The sequence below is a fragment of the Colossoma macropomum genome, unplaced genomic scaffold, assembly GCF_904425465.1.
Source record: "Colossoma macropomum unplaced genomic scaffold, Colossoma_macropomum, whole genome shotgun sequence".
In the NCBI taxonomy this organism is placed as follows: domain Eukaryota; kingdom Metazoa; phylum Chordata; class Actinopteri; order Characiformes; family Serrasalmidae; genus Colossoma; species Colossoma macropomum.
This window is the reverse complement of record NW_023494785.1, coordinates 30,679,530-30,698,054: the sequence shown is the minus strand read 5'-3', so window position 1 is coordinate 30,698,054 and position 18,525 is coordinate 30,679,530. Positions and strand designations below refer to the sequence as shown.

The 18,525-nt window shown below is 38.4% G+C and overlaps 1 protein-coding gene across 2 annotated transcripts in view; it reads left to right on the top strand.

Moving 5' to 3' along the window:
• Positions 1-17,467, top strand: part of plekhf2 (pleckstrin homology domain containing, family F (with FYVE domain) member 2) — a 36,218-nt gene extending 18,751 nt beyond the window's left edge. The window contains exons 1-2 of one of the 2 annotated variants that reach the window (XM_036590365.1): positions 2,243-2,363; positions 9,092-17,467. In XM_036590365.1, the coding sequence (XP_036446258.1) occupies positions 9,103-9,849 (747 nt within the window). In that variant the 5' untranslated portion in view covers positions 2,243-2,363; positions 9,092-9,102 and the 3' untranslated portion in view covers positions 9,850-17,467. Of the gene's footprint in view, positions 1-2,242; positions 2,364-9,091 lie in introns of those variants that run through there. The other variant, XM_036590356.1, reaches the window with a different exon arrangement.
• Positions 17,468-18,525: the final 1,058 nt, after the last annotated feature.

Genomic DNA, 18,525 nt, shown 5'->3' with positions numbered 1-18,525 from the left:
ATCTTGTTAAACAGGTGCTATAAAAGGAGCATTTAAGGAAAGGACTAGACCTTAGTCAGCAAGGATGGGTGGAGACTCACCACTTTGCCAAAAATACATCAGCAAAAAATCTGACAGTTTAAAAAGAACATTCCTGAGCCAGAGATTGCAAAGATTTTAGGTATTTCGCCCTCTTTAGTGCATAATATCATCAAAAGATTCAGGGAATCCAGACAAATTTTCATGCATGAAGGCCGAAAATCACAAATGAATTAGAACTGCATTAGAAACAGTCATGCTTCTGTGATGGATCTCGCCACATGAGCCTGGGAATATTTTGAAAAATCATCCATTGCTGCATCCACAAATGCATGTAATGACTGTCATATGTCAGCAATGTCTAGTCACGCTGCTGAATTTTATGGGCTCAAGCTCGTCTGAAATCGACTCATGCACAGTGGAAACAGCTGTTGTGGTCTGACAAGTCAACCTTTCAGATTGTTTATGAAAATAAAGGATGCTGTGTTCTCTGAGCTATGGAAGCAAAGAACCGTCTAGATTTTTACTATTGTAAAGTTGAAGAGCCAGGGTCTGTCACAGTACTGGGGGGGTCTTAGTGGGTGACTTCTTTCTTATCTGTGGAAGCACCATTCATGCTAAACTCATTTTGGAGCAACCTATGCAGCCTTTTAGATGACGTCTTTTTCAAGGGCCCTGCTTATTTCAGCATGACAGCGGCAAGACACATTCTGCATGTGTTACCATAGCATGGCTGCGTTATCAGAGAGTGCAGGTGCTAGACTGGCCTCTCGACAACAAAGCCCTGCACAGTTGCACAGCTGAATAACTGTCAAAAAATTATGCTTTCAAAACTGGATCAGTTTGTGTTTTCAGTACCAAAACGATTATTAAGGGACATTAAAAGAAAAGGTAATGTAACACAGTGGTATGCTCCTGTGCCAACTTTTTTGAAACCTGTTGCAGGTTGTAAATTTTGAATTAACCTATTTTTACAAAAAACAGTGAAACATAAAGGTTTTTTTGTACTGTTTTCAGTTTAACACAGGTCAAACAGAATTTACTGATCACTGTTTTCAATTTTTATTAGCATTTCAAATACAGTCCCAACTTTTTTGGTCATAAAAACATCTTATTTAAATGTTAAGGGACATCCCAGAATGATAAGCCAATGAGAACATACAAGAATAGGTTTACTTAAGCATCTAAAATGGTTTGAAAAAAAATTATATGTATATGCCAAAACAGTCAGATATTTAATTTTACAGTGGTATTCATTTTTGGCCATACAGCTCACTACTTTTACCACATTAGTTACTCTACAGAAATATGTGTTATGTTTCCCTGTAGTGCTAATCTAGAAATGTTCTACATTTTAGAAATGTTTATATATTGGCATCTGCAGATATGTAGAAGAAAAATGTCTGCTTTGGGCCAGTCCATCCCTACTGACTCTCAGCCACAGAGCTCTTTCACTAGTGAACTTAACACTGACAGCAAAGAGTCTACATAAAACGGCTCCAGCTGCCTTCTAAAATATGAAGCCGGTTTCCCCCTTTTCAATGTTTAACTGAAAATAACATTTCTGTAGCCCCTTGTGTCATTTCATATTTACATATTTCCTAGAAAAACAGCATGGGTGCAAATCATGTCAAATCATGTGCAGTCATTCTCTATGTCTAACCAAGACACATTTATGCGTCAGAGTGTTAATGGAATGTGGATAAATCTAAATTGAGCACTATCCTGATGTGAATGATATGGCAAAGTGTAAATAGACTCATTGAGTGCTTGTAGTACTGGTGCTTCCAAAAGCGGCATCAGTGTGTCTAAGGGGTTGATTTTCAGCCTTGTTTTCAGTCAATGGCTTTTTTTCTCAGATTAATAGATTGTCTAACACCTTTAGAAATGCATGTCGTCTCAGAACTGCCTGTAGGTATTTGAACAGTGTGTTTAAGCCCAGGGCTTTTCCTAACACTTTAAAATAGATAATATAGGCAGTGCACTGTATTAGTATCTCACCTGTTTTTTTTGTTTTTTTTTTATTTTAGGTGTACAAAGAAACATAGGAAACAAACGACCTCATTGAAGAGTTTGAATCTCTGTAGTGCAGTTGTGATGTAAAAGCCAGTTCCACTTCTGCTTCTTCTGTTTCGGGGGTGGTGTCCTATCTGTAATGTAGCTCTTTCTGTGTTGTAATCTTATTTGCATGAAAAGGACAGTAGTTGTGAAAACCTTCAGTGGAATGCACTGAAAGCAGCTCTGAAGTCTTCCTTATTGAGAGACTTAGACCAGAAGTCTTTATGTAGTATTGTATGTGGAAGGAAACGGAATGAGATAGATGCTAACTCTTCAGTAATGCTGCTGTAAGTATTTGGTATGTAAATGTAGTAAATTACCTCTTAAAAGTTAATAGACTTTTGGCCACAACAATCAATGCTTGTCAAATGAAGGGTAGGGTATACAATTATATGTAATGAGGATACTCATAATTTTTTTAGTTGTGCATGTATTTTCAGGTTATTTATACAGGTTATCTTAAATAGACATTTCGTTCTAGGGGTCCGATTTAAAATGCATTTTTAACTTAATGTGTGGTGGAAATGTATTGGTGCTGAAATAAAAACATAATTTCTCCTACGTTTTTTTTTTCTCATACACAATTTTTGTCACTTTTTTAGACTTCAGTTTTTAGATGACTTCATAAATGCCATGAATATATGATTACCATATCACAATAGCGGTGTATTTGGTCATTTTGTCCAGTTCTGTTGCTCCTAAGTGGTATACTGTGTGATACTTTCATTTCTTTATAGAGAAGGAAGTGAGTCACAAGGACAACCTTGTAGTGGGGTTTCTTGTCACCACATGTCTTGTTTTTCCAAGTGAGCTGCACAGTTGCCCTGTCTTGGTAGAGGTAAGGTGTTATAGATTGAAAAAGTCAGCATCGTTCCCTTGTCCTGAGCTATACATGGCTGAGTTTGTTCAGTGAATATATATTTTTCCCTTTTTTTTTTAAATCTGAAAAATAACCTTTTTACAATAATTGTTTCTCTGCTTTTTCCCACCTCTTTCAAACATTCTGTATCAAAATCTGTAATGTGCAATCGTGTCAAAAAAGTTGTTTATTTACAGTTCAAAAATAACAGATATCCATAAATGAGCTTTATTTGCATTTGATACGGAAGTATTACTCACTTGAAAGGTTAAATAAAGGGAACCTGGACATGAGCCAGCTTGTGTTTGAACGTTTTTGTTTTTTTAGTCTTTTGTCAACACTACTTACTAATCTCATTATATCAAAACTTATTATATTGTCTATCTAGAGAACTGTGTAAACGACAGAGACCACCCTTTGTTTATTTAATGTCCAGGTAAAACAGCTAATAAAGTTCTTCATTTTTCAGTGTCAGTGGGAAAAGAGCAGTATAATATAGGTTTTCATGTAGGTTTTTTCAGTAGTTGGTCTCTTTTTGAGTTGTCTTCTCACAGTGGGGAAAATAGATAAAAACACCTCTTAATTTTTTCAGATCTAAAGCAAGAGTGGAGCTTGATTTTCTCCTCTCTCTCAAAGATGAAAGTTGTAAGTGCTGTTTATCTGATGGTCACAGTTTCGGTGGTCTACTAGGCCTTGCACGGTTGTTTCTGGGTTGTTTCTTTTAACAGTTTTTTTCAAAGCAAGGTTTGGAAGCTCCTGTCTTTCCCCTTCTTTATGCAAGTGGATTAACTTCTCAGAAATATCTCCACAAAATGAATAACTTGTACTTAACTGACTGTTTTAACAGTAAATAAATGAATAGTGGTCTCTGACTTTGGCACAGTGCTATGTATTAATGAAAGGCAGCTTCAAGAGATCTTTAATGCTTGTGCCTGCAGTTGCTGAAGGCTTCACGTCGGTGAAATGCTGATTGAGTATTAATTTTGCTGTCTTTGAACGAATGCCTCATGGTCTTCATTTTGTTCCTATAAAGCTTGTTTAGAACCATCTTTCCTGAAGCTGATGGAGCAGAATGAAGGAATGAAATGATTTATTAACATCTGGTTTGCAGGCTCTCCAGTAATGTATTAGTCTACTCAGATAAATAACACAGTTATCAGAGCTGTAATGAGGACTGCCTGGCCTCTGAAACAGGGGAAACATTTCCACTCCATCATCAAGCAGTGCATGGAACAAACCTACATGCATGTGTGTAGGTGTGAAGGTGGGGGTGGTTGAGTCAGATGTTGTGGTTGTTCATTAAGTTCCTTCTCTGCAGGGGGGTTATCCTAAGAAAGGCGTTCACCTTTAGCATTAGTTGATGACGCACACACATATAGAGCACAGAACCACAGGATTAAAAAAAAAACTCTTGCTGAGACCAACAAGCTAGTAGGGATGAATGATTTGAGGAAGATAATTTAGTTAATTGTGATTTTTCTGACCAGCGTTGTTGCTGCCATTCAAATTACAATTGTTGCCTATAAATTAAGGTCCAGGTCTGTTGTTTTGGCTGAGAATATCCACTTTTTCTGGCTTGAAGCTTGAACGCTGCCAAGTACTGCCTGTTACTGGGGATGTGCACAAGTACTCAAGTACTTGGTTAACCATTCAAGGTGCCTGTTTTTGTATACTGTTCTATCTCAGGAAGACTGAGCAAATTAGAAGGCTAACAATGCAGGGAAGTGCTGATTTTACGTTTTAACAGGATTGTAAAAGTGATAGTTTTGAAGCACACAGGCGATGATGTGTTGTTAATAACGTGACTGAAAAGGCAGAGATAACGCAGCTGGCTTTGGCACGTTTTTCTGCTGTTTAGGCTAACTACACTTATTGATGCTAGCTAGAGCCATAAACAGTGAAAACATATCACTGTTTTCGGAGAAAATCCCGTATCTCCAAAATGACAACTTTACAGGAGAAGGAAAAAACCTACTTTACTTTTAATAGAAGTCAATGGAACCAGACTTTTTTCCAAATCATTTTGGGTCGTTTCTTTTGGTCCATTTTTCATTAAATTTACACACAGTGTAAAGGGCAACAGCCATTTTTAAATTATGTCAAAAACTGAAAAAAACAAAAAATGGAGATACAAGGTTTTCTTCCAACAGCAGTGATATACATCATGGAGAGAGAAGCTTCATCTTTCACTAAAGAGAAAAGACCTCATGTAAATGATGAATCCTTATCATTGTACTGATGCACTTTAGCTCATTAGCTCCTCTGAGGAGGCAGCTTCTGTTACTCGATATGAAAACTACTGCTTTCTCTTAACTATTTATAAAAAAAAAAAAAATAGTAAAAATGTTTTCAAACTCTCAGTGCTACCATCTAAAACGTAAGCCCACAGCCCTGTGCCAATTTTGGTTGAAGTCTGTTTTTACACATTTTTGTTTTTTTCCTTCTCTGTGGTTTGTTTACTAGATATCTGTTCATCAAAATGCACATCCTCTAGTTGTCATGTACACAGCACACGAGTGTTTGGTTGCTTTTGATTGATCTAACTTCTATTTGCAGGCAGTTCACCAGCTCCGTGTTATTACTTCAAACTAAAGATAATATGGTTGATAATTAGGGCTATAATTAAAACTGCAGCTCTTGTGGTTTGAAAATTGCACTTTAAACTGCAATTTTGATATAAAATGATTAATATTTCAGCCCTACATGCTAATATACACATACATACAAGACCGTGTAAAACCCTGCAAAATGAATTAAGACTCAAAATGCCAAACTGTGGTTGTAACAGTGTTTAAAAAGATGGCTCTCTCGTTTGTTGGTTTATTTCCTTAGTTTTCTGCCTAAACAGCTTCAGATAAAAAGAAAGATTGTGAAGCCTTGTATCATGTATCGTGAAGATATCTTCAAGAACTGTGATGTTACATTTTTGCCATATTGCCCAAAGCTGAATATTACTGTTTAATGATATGCTTGGTAAAACTTCAGTGCTGTCCAAAGCTTTCATCAGTGAGTGATTTGTGGGCTACATTTCAAGAGGGATCAGATAATTGCTATCTGCTTTTCTGCTGTCTGGTGCAGCAGGTTTTCACATCTGCCTCTTTCTCAGCTGGCTTGTGTGTTTATGGTGTGCATTTATATATATGACGTGTTTACAGCTTCCACAGCTGCTTGATTCGTTCTCTTTTGTGGAACGATGTGCTGATTCGGTGGATGTCCACAAAGTTGTGTAGCAAGCTGAGTGGTTATCTATAAATGTTGAGAGACTAGAAAGAGGATGTTTGTGAAGCTTTAGCCTCCTCATGCAGCTGACATGTTTAAAGCTCAAATTAGTTTTGTGTATCCATCCCTCCATCACAAACAAGCATTTCGCTATTTGTGTGTGTTAGCTTTTATTTCATTCATTTTTATTACCAGTAGTGAATACTTAGAGGATGAAATCTCTCCACAGATCATGAGAAACTCAGTTATGCAATTTGAAAGATTGCTCTGTAACTGCTCAGTTTCCTCAGAGATCGACAGTGTTCACAAAATGTAATACATGAAGCTGTTGGAATGCAAGAAGTATCGTTTCCTAGTATTCTGAATGCTACTTCTAGGTTTTTATCGCAGTAGATAAAGAATTATCGCTCTTGACTTTCCTTCAAGTGCATAGATAAAGTCTAGTGTGTTGACTCTATTGCATTTTGTTGATATTCTGAGATTTACAAGAAAAGAAAAGGAAGACTTCATAGACATGAGCATAAAGGAAGATTTACCTGTGCATTCATGTATCAGCAATGAACTCATTCATGCATAGAAGAAAATGTAGAATTTTTGGATGCTGATATTTAAAACTAAATTTGTATGCAGGCTTATGAAGCTCAGGATTTATAACAGCCAACATGCTTTAAAAAAGTTAAATGGGTCTCAAAGAAGGTTTTTTTTTCATGAACGTTTATTTGTATATATGCACTGTAATGTTAGCTTCAGTACATTTCATGCATTTTATACCTTATATGTACACTGTATGTCCCATAGACGTGAGCCCATATTCAGTATACCATGATGTTATAACACAGTAAATACCATCACTGTGATTTAGTCAAACAAGCTGCATTTTCACCTGAGAGCAGCTCTGCTTTCACAAACTCCTACTACACGCTCACGCTCGATCACGTGATGCGGTCCCAGAAGAGAATCTGATCAGAAAGGTGAAAAGTCGTGTTCCACCCAACTTAGGGATGAAACAAAATGCTCTGTCCCACAAATACACTTAAGTTTGCACTCACAAACTCTGTGTATATACAGTAAAAGGTATGAAAGCATCTCCAACTTAACCTAAGCTTTTTGGCTATGCAAATGAGCTCGCAGGCAGGTCGAGTAGTTCAGCATTAGGTTTAAATATATGGAGAAAACAAAGCAGAAAAAAAAGCTTACCCGAAAGTTTATTACAAGCATGTCTGCATGTCGTTTGTAGTCTCAAACTATAGTAGTACTCAGGGTTGCCATGTCCAGCAAAAATTCTCCAGCCCATAGTGTGTTTAAAACCTGCCGACCAGAAGCTGAAACTACCCTAAAATTTAAGTGTTCATTTGCAAAAGAAACAGGCTATAAGTTGTGTATACAATACTATGCAAATTCTATGTAATTAGGTGGTATTTATTCATTTAGAAAAAAACACCATAGAACAAATACTCATACACAAAGTGATTTTGTGTTAGATTAACCATTTTCAAGTCTCTCTTTGAGGAAGTCCGGTATTACAGTTACAGTTACAACCCAATGCCTAGACTGAGTCTCAACCTATGTTCAACAAAGGTCTTAAAATAATAGCTCCTGCTCCCAAACAGTGCATGCTGTCTAACAAAGAACCGTTTGGGATTCAGCCATACTGCACTATTTGTATGAAGAAGCAAAATTCACAAAATGCACTAAATAGGAATTGGGGAGTCACTTGAGATTCAGCCCTAGTTTATCTAATCAGTTCTTCATTAAAGTAAATGAAGTCTGCTGCTGATGGAATTTAACAAATCCATGATATGACTGGAGTGCAGTGAAAAGTATTATTCTGTGTTCTGTTTTACTTTAATCTATATATTCATAACTGGCAAAAACAGCCATCTAATTTTCAACAATTTTCATGGCCGCCTAAAATTTTTGCACAGTGCTGTATAAAAATCCACAATGTGGTTTTGTGGTAAACTTATGAGAAAAAGAATCTTTAGTTGCTTATTATTTTTTGTACTTAAATTCGTTTTTAAGTACTTTTACTGTTCACTGAAGTTCACTGAAGTAACAAAACTTTTCTTGAGTATGGGTTTAGGCTTCATTAAATCTTGTCCAAATACTGCTGCTAGACGTCATGACACGCTGTCACACAAAAAAAAGGTACTGTGCAGCTGCATTTTTCATTACGAAGAAAATGTACCTTTAGTCCGATTCTAAACCTTAAATATGTTTTTCTGAGAGGAAGTATGTGGAGTGAATTTGTGACAGGGTATGTGGAGTCATCTTAAAGAATATAATTGCAATGGATTGTGGTACAATTATGTTCCCAAATTACCCTTTGTGTACCCTTGAGGGTCCCGCCACTAACTAGATAATTCATTTTCTTCTCCCTGCAGTCAATCTTTTTGACTTTCAGAGTACATTTTAAAAGTAGCTCAAAAAACACACCCCATGACTTTAAAATTTTCACCTGTGGCATGTTCATGATAATTGAATGATACAGCGCAGAATGGCTGTTTCCGTGGTACTAGTTTCTTCCATGCTGTACTTTATGTTGGAGCACCTGGACAGTTTTTGGTAAGGATCTCAGTGCTGGAGTTCTCAACTCCTGTCCAAACTCTGAATAGTGATACACAGTGAGTATCACTATTTGCAATTTTTTAATGATTTTTTTTTGTAAATATTGCAGACATATACTGATATTTTAAAAAAGCATTTGGAACATGTATAAAATTTTATTTTTATTAAAAATAAAATTACTTTTTTAAAAATAGTGCAATATCATGATATCATAAACGGTGATAAAAGGTGATAAAATTATCGTGGTATTTTTTTTTTAAACTGGCACATATCTAATGTCTCTGCATTGGAGGTCAGGAGTCATCAGTACCTGACACATCCAAGTTCTGAGACTTATTTGTCCTTTTTTCTATGATCTCTGTTTTCCAGGTTACTGAAAGATGGTGGACCGCTTGGCAAACAGCGAGGCCAACTCCAAGCGCATTGCGGTAGTGGAGAGCTGCTTCGGCACGGCCGGTCAGCCACTGGCCATCCCAGGCCGCGTGCTCATTGGAGAGGGCGTGCTCACCAAACTGTGCCGCAAAAAGCCCAAAGCGCGCCAGTTCTTCCTCTTTAACGACATCCTGGTGTACGGCAACATCGTCATCCAGAAAAAAAAGTACAACAAGCAGCACATCATCCCGCTGGAAAGTGTCACCATAGACACGGTGGCGGATGAGGGAGATCTGCGCAACGGCTGGCTCATCAAAACCCCCACCAAGTCTTTTGCGGTGTACGCCGCTACAGCCACGGAGAAGTCAGAGTGGATGAGCCACATCAGTAAGTGCGTGTCGGATCTGCTGGAAAAGAGCGGCAAGTCGCCCACCGGCGAGCATGCGGCAGTGTGGGTGCCGGACTCGGAGGCGTCCGTCTGTATGCGCTGCCAGAAGGTGAAGTTTACCCCCGTCAGCAGGCGCCACCACTGCAGAAAGTGCGGCTTCGTGGTGTGCGGGCCCTGCTCCGAGAAAAAGTTCCTGCTGCCCAGCCAGTCGTCCAAACCGGTCCGTGTGTGCGAGTTCTGTTACGAGCAGCTCTCCACAGGGGCCACCCTACCAGTCCGCTCGAACTCCTACAGCCTCCTACCACCTAGCAGCAAATTCGGCCCCAGCATCTCTGATGACGAGGATGAAGACGATAGCAGTGACTGAGGGCGGTGAACCTGCCTTTTGCTCTTTTAGGACTATGATCTTCTTGTTTAGAGTCCCATGTGCTTTAGTATCTCATTTTCCATGGAAAGGTTTGAAATTAGCAAAGATTCTACAATCTTTTGCCATGATTTTACTCTTTAGGTAACAGTACCGATGAAGTAGCATAGTAAACACACTCTGAATGTATTCACACCATGTGCACATGGATAAAATGCGCAGTAGGAATCCTGAGGTTCTGCATATAACTAAACATTACTCGCAGGGTGAGCGTCCTGCCCTTTGCAGACACCATTTGACACCTCTTTGACAGCCCACTACAGGAAAAAAATGAATGCATTAAGACAGTGGTTCTCAAACCGCTCCTCAGGGACTCTGAGATGGTCCAGATTTTTTGCTCCAATCTAACTGCAATACGCAGGGATACATTAAAAATGTGGGCTGTGTGGGGGTCCCTGAGGACCATTTTAGAACCACTGCATTAAGATATTAACCTTCATTGCTAATTCCAGCCTCTGTGTATACTCTATGTATAGGTGCTTTTATTGTCTTTTTCCCTATTTCCTTTTTCTTTTTGTTATTAATGAATCTATAAGTGGAGCATGTGTCTGCTACGATGCTGCTGTTTCTGCAGGGACGATTAAGTTCAGCTGTGTCTGTATGCTGACTGCAAAATCTTTCAGGTAAAACTGTCTGGTTCCTGTTGTGTAGATTTGTAACAGTATTTTTCTAGATGTACCCTTATCAGGACCCGCGTTTTACACAGCGGAGATAACAAACCAATAAGAAAAGTATGCATATTTTGGTAGGTCTGTATGTAAAACTTTTTAACTTTATCTATTTGGTCAGTTGATGCGTCAAATTTTTGCTAGTGACAAATCGGTGAGAAGCTTTTTGAGTTGTAATCAAGTTCTTAAATGTATATAACGTGGAAAATAGATAGTCAACACCACAACGTAATTGGACAAAGGCCTTGATTGCCGTAGTGCCTTCTTAAATATTTTTCTGTAGAAAATGACTGAACTTAAGAAAGCTATTTTTGCAGCTTATCAGTGATCAGAGAAGTCTGCCTCCATCGTCAGGTCCGACACATCTTTGCGAACTAACTGGTAGAGCTGGTGAACAATATAGATTTAGCCATTTCTCCATGCGCAGTCCATTGTTTTTACTTTTGCAGTGATGTCCTAAGATTGCAGGCTTAAAAGATCCTGTTGGTTCCCCACTGCGTGGCTACAGTCCGACTTCTAGTCTGAATCCTGGCTCAGCGCTGAGCTTTTGTGTTGCTTAGCAGAACTGGGCACTGTCTGTCAACAGGGGCTAAAGCCGTCCTCCCCTTTCCCCTGAATCCTTATTGGATGAGGGACTTTGTGTTACCATGGCTACACACGTGGCTGTGGCGGTCATTCCTACAAGTCTCAGAATGGGAATTGAGATGCAGAGCATTATGAGGAAGTAACCTCCACACAGCCTTGACTTGTTCTACATTTGAATCACACATGACTCAATGCACTAACACTCGGAATTTCAGGTGAAAGTGTTTCATTACTAATGTAAGACTGTTACGATCTAGCTATGCTAATGTGTGCAGTGTGGTGTTCAAGTGAGACTTACAAGACGAATCTGCTTTTCCCAGCCTTGAAAACTTTGCATCTCAGTAAGGACACTGGCTTGATTTGTTGGGCAGGTTTGCTGTGTTTGTATTCATTACATTTACAGGAACCTTTATGAAACTGACATTCAAAAGGGAAATCAAGTGAACTGAATAATTAATATGCAATTTAAAATGGCATGTGTTTTCTCATGATGTTCATATAAGGTTGAGCAGTGTGATCAATTTTTTGTCTTTTTCAGATTATATGTAAATGAGTTATTTAGAAATGAGTTTCTGTACTTGATCTCAAAGGTAATAATCTAATTTTACTTTTGAATAACATTGGACTTTAGGAACTACATTGCCACATGTCTGTCCAGTGTTTTTTGTTTTTTTCTCAGCCCCCTTTGATATGAAAAATTGAATCCTGCCTGTTGTAAATTTTGTACAGTTTCTTTTGTTTCTTTTTTTTGTTTTTTTGTTATTTCCTTTTGGGGACTAGTATTGACTTGCAGCTCTTTCTGCATTTGTGTGGGTGTTTCCTGAACACTTCTGGATCAGCTACCAGCACTTTATTCCTTCTGTTAGCTGGGATGAGGGCACCCAGACTAGTCGCTGCAGAGGAAAGTCTCTCTTATCGATTACTAATCAGGCTCTTTGGGAGCCGGAGCAGAACACACCTGAGAATGAGTGTATCTGTTGGATTCCCCACCACAGACTCATGCGCTGAAGACGAGTTACGCTTGGGCTGTATTTCTTACTTTAAGCACTCAGTCAGGTCAGCACGTCCGTTTGATGCTACAGTAGAGGTGATGTAATTATGCTTTCACTGGGCTGTCTGGCTACTGCATTTGAAACACTTAGGGTTGGTTTCCCAGACATGATGAGTTACCTTTGGAAATCTTTCTTAGTCTAGTTTTAGGCTTAATCTGGATCTGGGAAACTGGCCTTTACTCTGCCAGTACATCTCTCCCATAACATCAGCCTGTGGTGGTGCATTCAACAAGTGCACATGGCCAGATGGGCTGTGACTTAAGCACAGGGGCAAAAAAACTTGACTTTGTGTTTATCAGCCTTTTTTCCCTTGTTTATTTAATTTGAACCCTTCAAGTCTAATGTAATTCCCTCATTTTTGGGTGAATTTTGGTTGTTTTCTCAGTGTTTTTTTTTGTTTTTTTTTGTTTTTTTGTTTCCACCCCTTTTCATCTGTCAGTCTTGTCATTTTAATATTCATTTAAAATGTTGAAAGGGCTCAAAGTTGAATGTAATCAATCATATCATTGTTAGATACTAATTTTCAGGAAAAAAATACACATATATATATATATATGTGTGTATATATATGAATTGGTTAAAAACTGTCTCTTGTCTTTTCTACCACTCCGAGAGATGGATTTTTGGTGCGAACAACAGATATTGTGGCAGGAGAAAGAATGGATGTAGGAAAAGCAGCGACAAAATACTTGAGGACGGATTAGACTTCAGCCTTCTCCTGAGCCGGACGGCGTGAGAGCTAATCGGTCAGGCACTGCTCAGTCTATTTGTGAAACAAACAACAGCCACGCCATCCTGGCCTGCTAATCCTTCGCTAGGTTGCAGGTTAGGAGTTGAGTGCGGAGTTACAGCGCACAGCCTCGCGCTCTTTATTCTAAAAGTAAATGTGGACTGAGGATCAGCCTAATGTGTTTGATCCTGCCTGTAGGGGGCTGTTTGAATTTTTCATCTAGGACAGGGATGCCCATCCTGGGGGCCGGATTCACAAACGGGTCTTAAGAAAGAAAATCTTCTTAAATGTGTGTTTTTTCTTAACTCTTAAGAATAATTTTAAGAACAGGTGGTATTGTTCTTAAAATGTTTGCTTAACCTTACGACAGCCTCACACTTGTCTTAGGCTGTAAGAGTTGACAAGGTGAGCGTCTAAATTGATCACAGACGCTGTCTCTTCTACTCCTGCCCATCCTTTTCCATCCCACCATATTTAATCATACTTTCCAATGAGGATATTTTTTCCTGTTGGCTGTTTCTTCCACCATTACCGTAGTTGTTGTGTTTTACCTCCGTTTTGCTGTCCTCTGATAGTTATTTAGTTATTTATTTATTTAGTTATTAAACTAAATAATGGAAATAACAGTTAATACAAATTCAGGATGTATCTCTGGTCGTTTACGGTACATGGTAAAATGCAACGTAGCATAATAAGAAAACAATGAAGATTTGTCTTAAGAACCTTCACAAGTTTTTTCTAAGGAAAGCTTTCGTGAATCCGGCACCTCCTCTTAGAGAGTTTAGCTCCAACCCTAATCTAACATCTCCCCTGTTCTAGGAATTCAGGAACCTCATTTAGAGGCTCATGGTGTGTCTGTTAATTCTTTTTTTTCTTTCCCAAGTTGCCCTCTACAGCAGTAGTTTTTAACCCGGACCTCAAGGTCCAGCAGATGGTCCACATTTTTCCTTCATTTCATCTCTGTGTTGTGAGTTGGGTTTAAGCAAGAATATGGTGGACTCTGCGGACCAGTTTGAGAACCACTGCTCTACAGGATCAAATTCTTGTAATCACTTTTGCCCACCTCTAAAACATCTTTTGATTGCATCACCGTGCACCAGTAGGGGGTGGGGGAGGAATATTAACAGATAATATATTTCAGCTCCTCCTCCCACCACCCCCAACTATCATCTAGAGAAAACTTTCATCTAGCTGAGAGATGCTTGGTGACCCTGTGTTTCAGGAATAATAAGTTATGATATGCCAGGAAAGTAAGATTTGAAGAAAGCCACTTATCAAGCTCTTGTGTCTCTATAACCAAATCCATTCGCAATGTAGTTCTCCTTCTCTGAAATCTTACGTCACATCTTGACTCCTTGACCCTTAAAGTTATTATTCATGTATTAAACTCAAGCGTATTGTTCAGTAACTAATACGAAAGTGAAACTAGGAAGCCAGTCACAGTTTTTATAGTCACAGTTATTTGATGGAAAAATAAACTTTGGACTTTGGTCCTTAGAATAGGCCTTAGGCTCTGAAAAGCTCTGTGTGTCTTAAAATGTTGGCATTTCCTTCTTGTGTAAATGTGAAGAATGCCTGGAACTCATCACAGATGTGTTATCAAAGTAGCAGACTTATTTATCGTGAGCTGTCACTTTCCGTAACCTAGTAGGAAATTCAGGAAGGTGACATTCTTCCACTAGGTGCCCTCTGCTTTGTAGCTTTACGATTGATAAGAGTGGCTTGTTCCTTAAAGGAAATAAGTGCTTTAAGGTCTGAGATATGTGTACGTGTGTGTAAAGCACCTGGGTAATTCTAGGAAAAAACAGTTCCATCAACCGGAAGGTAGAAAAGAATGTATTAAAGCAATGGAAAAGATGAGAGCAATGAAAAACCCTTTATTGACCCTTAAATTTAAAGCTAGTCAGATCAGTGCCTACATGAATGTCTCTTGTGCAAGGAATAAATGTGTGTTTGAAAGAGAGAACAAATCAATATGCATGTGAAAGAGACGAGGGCAAGAAATAGCAGGAAATCAAAATGATAACTCAGTGTGGTTTTCTAATATAACATTGTTACAGTTAAGGCTGCCCCCTGCTGTCCTTTACACTCTTTATATTCACCTCATTTTGCCTTTCATTACTTTGTATAAAAACGCCAAACCATCCTACATCCTTCATTCTGGTTAAATTGTTCTTAATCTAGATGAACGCTGCATATTTAGTAACTTGCTTATACAGTGATCTTTTCCTGATGCAGGCTATGAAGACGGCTTTATTTAAAAAAGGTACTTAAATTCCAAAAATAGGTTGGGATGCAGCAAATTAAGACTAGGAATGTTGTAAAATGTTCAAAAAACACCTTAAGCAGGTGATGTGGCTACAAAAAGAGCACCCAGAAGGCCTCATCCTCTATAAACAAACAAATAATCTAGCTATTCAAGAACAACATTCTTGAACGTTCAACGCTCAACCAAAACTGCAAATGAAAGCCCGTGACCTTTGATCTCTCAGACGCCACTGCATGCTTCTGTGCTGATAACACTACATGGGCTCAGGAATACTTTGACAAACCGCTGCCAATAAACACTGTTCATCACTGAATCCACAAATACATGTTGAGACTGTACTATGCACAGCTGCATATTTCTCTGGGCTACAGTATCTGTACAATCTGTAGAGGTGTAAAATGTAAAATCTGTAGAGGGGTAAAATGTAAAAATGTAAAATCTGTAGAGGTTAGGTCAAAAATAGCTTTCCATAAGCTTCCTGTAAGTCTTATCTCCATGTCTAAGCTGTAGTTAATACATCAGTGGGCAGTTGCAGAGAATATCTTGTGCCAGTTTTAGCCTTAAGTTTTACTTCCACCTTAAGTGAGCTGCATTTAATCTCTATAAGGGAATAGAGAAAAGTGGAAAGAGTAATAATAATAATAATCATAAAATAGTTTTCAGATCCTAACATATAAATATATCTATTCGCCTTATACATCAGCAATTCGTGGCGTTCTAGATCAGCTGATCAGATGACCAAACTGAAGGAGAGAATCTCTTCAGAGTCCAGAGGCTGTTTTGCTCCGTATCAGTACTATAGTATGAAAAATGAGGAGCCAGGAGAATCACGAGTGAACGAGTGAACGAGTGAACAATCGACCTCTCCGTAGTAGCGCCCCCTGCTGAAGAATATAGTAAAAACAGCTCCAGCATCCTCGCTGTAGAGTCATCTGGGGTCGACCCAGCAGGCCTACTTTGGAAAGTAATAAGTGCTGTAAGTAATGACTCAGACATGAGTGATGCCTTCATATCTATAAGGTGCAGCACTATCTGCTTGTATCATGCCTTTAAAAACACTGTTGGGACAGAACTGCTGTCCCAAACTGAATGTGTTACAGCGCTAATCTGTGTGATTTATAGCTGAAGTCTCACATCCTAATTGCTTAATCAGTTCCCTCATTTACAAACACTTAAACAGCTAATAATACAACTAATAAAATTTACACTACGTTTTGTGCACTTTACTGAAAAGTTTCTATTCTTACTTAACACACACCAACGCAACAACACACATGAAACACACACACATGCCTTTAAGTAGACGAACAGCAGCACTGCATAAGTAGTCCCTTTCTAACGGAGGCACACCTTCCATGAGCCCCTTTGCGCGGCTCTCTGCGATGCCAGCTCCTGATTGGCTGAGTGGCCGTCACCACAATGTTGTCACTGTCGGCACAAAATCTTGTACCTACAACCTTTTGATGTTTATTCCTTCTACTGTAAAGTTGTCATTTACTATAAAAGCTAAGGTCTATAAGACATGTTTGGCCCTGTTTTCAAGCAAGTCCACTCAAACTTTGTGGACTTCTTCTGTCCAGTAGCTGGGAAGTTCTCTTAAGATTCATGCAAATTCTACTGATTGCTAATTAAATTCTCAGCTGCATTATTCTTACCTCGTACTTTTACTCTTGCTTTTCACCAAATGCACTGTCCCCTCCATTCCTGCTTTATAATGATCGTCTCATTCCTTGTGTTACAGTTAATAACAGAGAGCAATAAAATATTCACACTAAATAACTGTATTTAGATTCCCTGAGATGAAATGTATGAAGCAGCTCATTCTCTATCACTGAATATGTGGCTTTGAGCAGAAATAACTGACTCACAGCCAGAGGAACATTGCATGGGGTTACCAAGGCAACTTCATCTATCCTACAAAAAGCCTGTCTAGGATGGGAGATAAACAACATTAGTTTGAGAGCCATAAAGTCTGGAACACAGAAATGGCCTGTCCTAAATAGTAAAGGCTTTTAGAACTAGGAATAGTTCACAATACCAGTGCTTTACAAGCCATCTTTGGTGTTTGAGAGAGAAAACTGAAAGAACAAAACAAAGACACAATGATCATTGAATTAATGGAACAGTTTCACCGCAGAGTTGGAGGAACAGTCATTTAATGAATTAATGTGACAACAGGTTTAATTCTTTTTAGCAATTTGGGTCTACATATGTGTGCCGTTATCTGTGCTCACAGAATAAAGCAGAAAATAATGGATGTGTAACTGTTGTTGGATTTATTCTTATTGTTATTATTTGTTCCATTTTATTGGCTTGACTGTCAAGCTGCATTCAAAAATATGTTAATTATGCTGCTTGGGTGACAGTTATTGGACATATCTGACCTTTCAGTGCACAGTTGTTGGATCACGTAGCTTTTTATTCTCTGATTTAACCTTCAAGACTACACTGTTACATTTTAAAGGGCACCATATTCTAAAGGTGAGACATTAGAATTAGAATAGCAAACAGTTATTGCTTACCAGCTTTTCTGAAATCAGCTTATATTATGACAAGCGATAGAAAGGAAAACATGTTTAATTTCTGTCCTACATAATGCTGGAAGACAACCCAGAGACCAGTTCATTACTTATGCTTATAATGAACAGATGTCTTTAATCTGTTTTAATGAATGCATCTAAAGTCTCTTTTCTAAAGCATGTCAGGCTGTCTGGTTGCATTACATTACATTGATCTCAGGACTTTTTTTAACAAAAGAACACCCTCAGGCCAATCAAAGAGGGTTCACACCACACTAACCTTTAGTCACAGCTGCAATCAGCACAGTGAGACTTTTCTCTTTGCAGAGTTAGTGCTGCTTGTCATCAGCTGTACATGCAAAGACCAGAGAAAACAACTGCAACATTTTTAATGTTTTTATGCTTTTTTATGTTTTTAATGCCTTTTTAAAGACATTTTTAATGTAGACAGTTACTTCACTCTCTAGTCCAGATAATATGATGTATAAAATATCAGCTTTAATTGTACATAGTTCACCCATTTTTGGGGACAGTGAGTAATTGACAAGTTGTCTGCTGTGTTATTTCTTGACCAGATGTGTGTCTTGGCATTATTAGGTCATACATGAGAGAGCTAACAATAGATCTACAGTCGATGCTTTAAACATAGAGTATGTAAGGAGCAAAAACGTATGAAAGTAAGCAGGCCATCGCAAGACTGGAAACTTGTAAATAAACAATGCAAATTGAAAGCAACACTTTGGTAACATTTTCAGGTAAGAATATGCTGACGAACTTAGTAATAACTACTGGGAAC